The sequence below is a fragment of the Limulus polyphemus genome, unplaced genomic scaffold, assembly GCF_000517525.1.
Source record: "Limulus polyphemus unplaced genomic scaffold, Limulus_polyphemus-2.1.2 Scaffold2176, whole genome shotgun sequence".
Taxonomy (NCBI): Eukaryota; Metazoa; Arthropoda; class Merostomata; order Xiphosura; family Limulidae; genus Limulus; species Limulus polyphemus.
Window position 1 is genome coordinate 31,780 of NW_013667786.1, and position 8,698 is coordinate 40,477.

Genomic DNA, 8,698 nt, shown 5'->3' on the forward strand with positions numbered 1-8,698 from the left:
ATAAAAATCTTTCAAATGCAACTGTAGCTTTTTTTCCCAAAAAAACTGTCTTCAAAATAAGGGTACGTCTTATATTCCGAAAAATACGGTATTTGCTACGCCGTTTTGCATGCTTTGCGTAATAAATACTGATAGTCAGAGTTGGCCATATACGAATGGTAGGCCTACGAACGTAAATAAGACTTTTTTTTTTTGTAAAAGAAACAGTGCAGTAAAAAAAAAGTGCCTAAAGTACCACATCTAATATAAATAGATAATATTCACGACGTACATATTATAATTTATCTAGTAGTTGTTAAAAAACGCATAAAGAAGACGTCGAAGTTAAGTTTATACGAGTGATTGTACAATATGGTCGTCAATCAAAATTAATTATGTTTACCGACTTCAATTACAAAGCCTCTATTCAACTATAGCAAAATAAGACTACTAGATTTATTTCGCTTTACTTTTAAACCAGTCCAGTATGGAACATTTACTCGTGTTAGAGCTACGCCTTAAACTAAGCCGCTTTAAAATCTTTATTATAAAGCAAAAGATCACGTCGGCGGCATCGGCCTCTAGCAATTAACACTCGGGTCTCCGTGAAAAACCTGTTTAGGTCCAATTAAGAATGAAACATTTCATTCTGTCTATACTTTTCTCGGCTTCAATGTTGCCCACTGCGTATACTCGTGTAATATTCCTAAAAATGGTCTATAGATGGAACATTATGAAATAACACCAGTAAAGAATTGGAGATAATAACAACAAATCTGTTAGTAAACGAAAGATTACTTAACCCTACACTTTGTCAACAGTTTAAATAATGACTTCACTACGGGTTACTCATTTATTGCTTGACAACTTTACTCGCCCTGCTGGTTAATTATCACACTAAATATATTTCAACAACAACTGCGTATTTTTAATGATGCTTAAGATTGGAGATAATCTACCTTTTTAAAACTAATTTTATCGCTGTCTGATGGGGGTTTATGTGACTTAGCTAAAAAACAAAATATTAAACGGTGAAAATATCTTTAAGTGATAAAAATTATACCACGACATACCGATGAAAGAATTTTAGCCAAATGATTCCCCCTCCTCCCAGTTCTTGAATAAAGCAAGCCTAAAATACTTTAATTCACGACAATACTTATAAGTTTATAAAAAAAAAAAACATATAAATTTGTTTTTAGTGTAGACATATTTCATTTTATAATTTGTTCTTTGCTTATAAGATTACTTGTGTATTGAAAAAAAATTTTAAATGATTCAAAACAGTTTCGATTAATTTGTTTTTCCGTGATGCTTCGTAGATATGGCACTGATTTTTGGATTTGGAAAACTAATTCATTTAAAGATAAGAATTGCAAACCACAAGTTATAATCGCGAGCGTTTGACATATTTGAATAACAATGACGTAGCATTAATACTAAAAAATTCCAATGTTCTTTGATTATTTTGAGCAATGTATATTCTTACCTTGCCTAATGGCCAAAATATATCCACCCAGAAAAGCGCCACCACTACTATTGTGGTCGAAAACTGAACAACAGTGGCTAGAGTGATAGCATTCGACCAGCATTTTCCAGCAATTTCAGTTTGTTTGGTTACGTCCTTTTCCTATATAAAAATATGTAAAACGTTTGTTTATTTAATTTTTCTAAATTACAGATATAATTTAGGTCTGCAAATACATAAGAATAAGTTATTTACTTTCCTGTATGTACAAAAAAAAAAAGAAATAAAACAAAATCTACAATTACCAACTAGTTTTCTTTTGTTTGTTTGTTTTGAATTTCGCGCAAAGCTACACGAGGGCTATCTGCGATAGCCGTCCCTAATTTAGCAGTGTAAAACAAGAGGGAAGGCAGCTAGTTATCACCACCCACCGCCAACTATTGGGCTACTATTTTACCAACGAATAGTGGGATTGATTGCACATTATAACGTCCCCACGGCTGAAAGGGCGAGCATGTTTGGTGTGACGGGGATTCGAACCCGCGACCATCAGATTACGAGTCGAGTGACCTAACCACCTGGCCATGCCGGGCCAGTGTTCTGTTATCTAACAACGAAGTTGTTTCTTGACATAACGAAGTCTGCTTATTTGTTGTTAATCTCAAAGCTACTCATTGGACTATCTGTGCTGGGCCTACCGCGGATATCTAAACCCATTTGTTAGCGTTATAAGCCGTTATAATGGCCATAACATTATGAAACTAAATTGTTTGTTTGTTTGTTTTTAATTATGCACAAAGCTACACAAGGGCTATCTGTGCTCTGCCCACCACGGGTATCGAAACCCGGTTTCTAGCGTTGTAAGTCCGCAGACATACCGCTGTGCCACTGGGGGCATGAAACTAAATACAACTAAATTATTGTTCGAAAGTAGGGCATCAGTTGATACTAAAACTAAATCTTGTTTTTTCTTTCTTAATTTTTATTTTGTTCAAGTATTTAGATCTGCATCGTTTAGTGTTTAAAGAAGCGGCCAGTAGGGGCTGTAAGGTATATAAAATTTCATCACCAGGGCCGTCAGAAGATGATAACAATAAAAAAAAAATATATATTTTCTTTATAAGGTGACTGCTTTACGCTTTCACTTCACATACAAGTTTATAATATTTGTATATTGGTAATGGAAATCAAACGCATGATAGAATACTTGATTTAGTCTAGAGAGGGCGCCACACGCACACTTCTACAACAAGATATTGGTAATGTCTATTAAAAGTTTTTTGATAAGGTATATACTTTAATTGTATTTTTAATCAGTCCACGGGGTCACTGCTTTTACAAATTCTTCTTGTTCGGTTTTTGCAATAAACTATTTTTACTTGATGTTTTGAAATATGATTTAAATAAGAAACACAAATCCGTTCTTGTATAGACGACACTACATGCCTCAGTACTAAACATTTTTGTCACGCTATCGCAAGTAGCTCTACCTGGGACTTAGAAAATAATGCGGTTGAATAATAACTAAAAATAAAATGATTTATTTTATAAAATAAAAAAAGAGCATTGTCAGCACTGTAAATCCAAGGGTTCGTGGTTAGCGTACTGCTGCCGTAAAAATGCGCTTTATACTTTGAGGTCGGGGGGGGGGGCATTATAACATTGACATTGATTAGGGTAGCCCAACAGATGGCAGTGTGTGCTGTTGACTAGCTGTCTTCCTTCACAATTAGTGACGGCTATACAAAAGCAGTCCCGGTGTAGATTTGCACGAAGGCCTACAAAATTTCTCTAACTGTGAATATCACAAAATAAAAAACAAAAAAAAACATGCTTATAACATTCTCTTCCTACCACAGTAATCAAAATTGTAGGCCTAAGTACGCCACCTAGTAAAATGGCGTCGACTTAGGCTCAGCTGAATTGTGGGTTCCATAAATAGCTACTGAGTCAATGTTACCAGTTTATGGGAATTGTCCATTGTAAGATTTATAGCACTATTCGGTTTAAATGTTTTTATTCAAACCTCAATTCATGCAAATGAAAGGAATTCAAAATTTAGTTGTAGATAAAAGTTTATCTTGGACACATTTGGTTACTTGTGTAGTGATTTTTGTATGGTTTTGTGTATTCATCCCTCCGAAGTTTCTGTACTTTTTTGGTATTGTCGTGTAGCTTTGCGCGAAATTAAAAAACAAACATAAAACAATTTCATACGTTACCAATAGATGATAACTAATACAAAACAAACAGAAAACAATTTCATACGTTACCAACAGATACGTTACCAACAGATGATAACTAATATTATAAGCTACCACTATTTACTGGATCTTATTAAGTTATGTTGTAGACATGTTTTAGAAACAATCAAATCTTGCTAAACGTCGTTTGCTTTTTTTAATATAGTAATAGAAAATATTTGAAAAACATTATGATGAAGTAGGGATTGCAGCTAGCGCAGATAGCCCACTAGCTGCCTTCCCTCTAGTCTTACACTGCTAAATTAGGGAATCACCACCCACCACCAGCTCTTGGGCTACTCTTTTACCAACGAATAGTGGGATTGATCGTAACATTAAAACGCCCCCACGGCTGAAACGGCGAACATGTTTGGTGTGACGGGGATTCGAACCCGCGACCCTCAGATTTCGAGTCGAGTGCCTTAACCACCTGGCCATGCCGGGCCAAGTTGTTTTCTAACCATCACAACTGTGTTAGTACATATTTCAGACACTAGGTGTGTAGAATCAATCAGGTAGTTTATCTTATGTTTGCCACAAAGCGGTTTTCGAGGGGACGCTTCAATTTTTCTAGCCAGGCTAAATCTGCGTCCTTTCAGTTTTATTGAACTTCCTAATAGTGATTATTCTATTTATCAAGACGTTTATCTCATATTTAAATATCTTTCTCTTCACTTGTTAGTGAATTATTTAGTACACGTCATTAATTTTTGTTGATTACAATTAAATCCCGTTTTTTCGTCTTGTTTTTAAACCTGAAAGAATTCCAGTCAACGAGATGTTAAGAACCTGAAACGTTCTCTAGCTGTATTAGAACACAGATTCTCAGATTGAACGTCATAACAATAGAAGCGGGTGTTTCTCGTGATTTTCAATTGTTAACAAAATACCAGTTTGCGCAAACGTGCCTCCAGGATCTGGCTGACAAATATTAAATTGCTATTAACTGAAATAGTTTTTTTTTAAACACGCCCTCGTCGAAGTAGACTTGCTAAAAGTTTTCGGTTGTAAAGTTTTTACTTACTCGAGAAGAACAGCTATGCAAAAATAAGATGTAGGGCCTCGGCATGGCCAGGTGGTTAGGGGGTGCTCGACTCGCAATCTGCGGGTTCGAATCCCCGTCACACCAAACATGCTCGCCCTTTCAGCCGTATGGACGTTATTAAGTTACGGTCAATCCCCCTATTAGTTGATAAAAGAGTAGCCCAAGAGTTGGCGGTGGGTGGTGATGACTAGCTGCTTTCTCTCTAGTCTTACACTTCTAAATTAGGGACGGCTAGCGCAGATAGTCCTCGTGTAGCTTTGCGCGAAATTCAAAAACAAACAAACGTGTAGGCCCTCTCTCCATACACGACTACAGCGCCAATATAAACAACGTGAATAAATATTCTATTCTTTTATATATAAAAAATAACAATGTATACTTAATAAAAACAGGCCCTGTTTATTCAAACTGCTCTGGTCTATAATTTAAGTTGAAAATCCGCTTCCCCCCCCTTTTTTTTCGCAATTTTTAAGACTTCACGTTTAATGCAACACAGTTACATGTCGCTTCGTCTTGGTGGTGTGGGTATTCGACTTACAATCTGCCTGTCGCGGGTTCGAACCCCGTCACCGAACATGCTCGCTCCTTCAGCCGTGAGAACGTGTTATAATGTTACGGCCAATCTCACTGTTCGTTGGTAAAATAGCAGCTCAAGAGTTGGCGGTGGGCTGTGTTGACCAGCTGCCGTCCCTCCAGTCTATCGTTCAAAATAAGGAACGGCTAGCGCAGATAATCCTCGAGTAAGCTCTGCGCGAAATTCAACAAACAAACATTTCGGTTCTAAGAATAAACTTGAATGAATTTCATTTCAAATATCTACGTTTTGTTCACACATTGAAAAACAATCATTTTATTTCCTACCCTCAACAAAAAACTTACGCGTCCCAACTTGTCGTTATTTAAGTAAAACAGTACATTAAGAAAATCGAACTTCGAGTATTACTGTTTCCTACCAAATTTAACTAAATATTCTATCGCCTTCCCTTGGAGAGAAGCCTGACGTCACCCAATGGTTAGCGTGTTCAGACCGTGAAATCGAGGGTCACTGTAGGGTCGTGGGTACTTTATAAGAGGGAAAGAAGGACAAATCCCACTATTTGGTTAAAGTAAACCAAATGATGGCGGAGGGTACTGTTTACTAGCTTCCCGCGTTCTAGCTTATTGGTACAAATTTACGAACGGCTAGTTCAGATAGCCCTTGTGTAGCTTTGCGAGAAGTTCCGAAACAAATAACCAACCAATCCTTGAAGATATATTCCGTTACTGGAAATTCATATAGTGATCGTAGGTTTAAAGGTGACGGATGTCTGTTCAAGGTTTCCATTTCAGTTCCGAAAAAAAAATATATATAACTAAAACTTTAAACAAAGGTATTAATATTTTTAAATCAAGAAAGGGGTAATAGAGAAACCTTTTTTGCTTTAAAAAAAAAAAGAATTTCTATTTTTATATAACATCAGTCATAAATATTCGTACAGACAAAACACCTCTATACGGTTTCTGTTTTTCTTTTTCTCTCTCTGTCTAAAGTTGAAAATCAGCTTTAAAAACTGGTTTATATAGCTTATTAGTATGTGAAACTACGGGGATAATCTGTAAGCCTGAACACAGACTACAACCCATACTTCAGGTTTAAAAGTAAAATATCGCCGCTAAAAGCATCACGTGTGTTACGTATAAGTTCACGTGCCCTCGAGGTTTGAAATCAGATTTGGAGAACATGCTGGTTGGCGTCTTATAAGTCAGGAAGAAACAAAGTCCAATATTTTTAGGTGGACACAGCTTTATAAGTTAAAGCAAACGACGACTGGGTTCAAAGTTCAATCTTATATTCTTGGTTAAATTATAATATTAAAGTTTACAGCTATTTAAAAACTATCTTACAACATAGAGGAGATCACTTGTGTTGTGTCCAAAATATTTAAAAAAGCAACAAAAATAACGTGATGAAAGTTTACCACCTGGAGAAGTGCGCCGGTACTACAGTTTACCGTCACGAGAGGGCTTTCGTTTCCTTTTATTTTATTTGCAGAAACTCATTTAATAAATATATTATTTGTTAATACTTATGAAGCCATAGCCTTCGAACTTCGAAACAAACTTAAATAAAGTATAATCACTTGTAAAAAAGTAGGTGGAAAGTTTAAATACATAATAATGGAATAATACCAAACTTATATGCGTAGTTTGCCTGTTATATGTCTACTACATAGGTAGAAAGGCCCTGAAGGGTTGAAGAACACATCTGATGTTCATTTCATATAAACATATCGTTAACTTAAGTTTATTTTCTTACCTTTTCCCTAAAAGCAGAGAAAAAATAATTAATTATTCATTTGTTAAGAACAATAAATTTTAAAAATCTTCTTTATTTACAGCAGTAACAGATTTTAAAACAAAGGAAAAAAAAATACCAAAATACTCGAAACTCAAAATCAGTTTTCTAATTACTGATGTTAAGAACTTAAAATCGAAACTAAAGAAAAATGTATAACAATATGTAAACCACACCTTATCTGCCATATTAAATACCGATGAGGCCATTCGTCTAATACCAGGGCTCATCAGTTCGGACAGACCTTAGTAGTGGTTCAGACGTATTGTTGTATCAACAAACTGGAAATGTGTAATGGCTGACAACACAATATTACTTATTAGATTAAACATTAATTAATTGTTACTATCATATATTTTTAATTGAATTAATTTCAATGATAATTCTAAAGAACCGTCGAACCAGCAAGCTAGTCTTAGTACTATTATATTACTACGGTTGGGCGTAGCCTACTGTTTAGCATGTCGGATGCGGATTGAAAAGCCCAAGGTTTGAGTCGCGATGTCGCTGAACACGTTTCGCACTTTCAGCGGTGGGCATTTTATAAAAGCGACAGTGAATTCCCTTTTTTTGATTCCAGGAGTCGGACGAAGCCTTTCTGACCTATACGTCCAGTTTAAAAATACCAATATTAAAACTGTTCATTGTAAATATTAAGCGAAATTTGGTTTTAAAAGTCTCAAATATTAAAATATCTAAATTCCAATGTATATATACACTATGTATTTTAATTTCAAAAAAAAATTTTTTAGGTCTCTACGTTGCGCATGCGCAGTGTATGTTCGATGATCGGGCTTTTAAGTATAAAACGTGTATATCTTTCTATTTAAACGAATTTTTGATAGGCAATTTTTACCTCTTTCGGTTCTTCCTGTTCACTTAGAAGGTTCTTACTTTTCCACTGACCGACAACAAAGAGCACAAGACCTCCACAGCCAACAAGTGTCCACAATGCCTGGACATTAGTGTCCCACATCAGGTCGTTTTTCAACCAACTAATCGTCACAGAGCCGTAACAGTAACTCGTGTCCAGTATTTGGGAGACAATACTGAGGAACAGTCCACTTAAAACACCCACAAAACTGACCACTTTGTGTAAACTAAAACCTGTAAAGAAGAAAAAAAAAAAAAACGTCGAGTGTTTATGAACAACGGTTTTCAACCACGTAACCAAAACTTCCCACGTGCCACTATGTGAACTACTTATTTTGCAAAATTGTTTTTTTTAAAAAAACAAACAAACAATTACATTTTTCTTCTCATTGATGGCTAAGTGTTAAAAGTACACGTTTTCGTTTACCAGGCTTAAGAATCGTTTTCCTAAATCTATATACTAAGATAACTATGTACTTTAATAACAGTTTGTAAAGTATACTGCATGGTGCAGTGACTTATGCTCGAAACATCAGTAGAGATTTCACGTGATAAACAACGTCCCAAAGTCATAATGCTAGAATCCGGGGTTCGATCCTCGCGATGGACGATGCGCATATAACCCGTGTACTGCTTTATTTGCGTTAAAATTAAATAATGAATAAGTGAAGATAACGGAAGAAAAACCATTTCTATTAAAACAAAATGCTATATCGAGGGGTTTGGTAGCAGAAGTCAACACCCCCCCCCCCCCC

General features: G+C 35.7%; 1 protein-coding gene across 1 annotated transcript in view; it reads right to left on the reverse strand.

Moving 5' to 3' along the window:
• LOC111087457 overlaps positions 1–8,698 on the reverse strand; it is a 15,466-nt gene that overhangs the window by 3,913 nt on the left and 2,855 nt on the right. Inside the window, exons 2-3 of the mRNA XM_022394136.1 lie at positions 7,927–8,177; positions 1,469–1,609 (exon numbers count right to left, since the gene is read on the reverse strand). Coding sequence (XP_022249844.1) covers positions 1,469–1,609; positions 7,927–8,177 — 392 coding nt within the window. The remainder of the gene's footprint in view (positions 1–1,468; positions 1,610–7,926; positions 8,178–8,698) is intronic.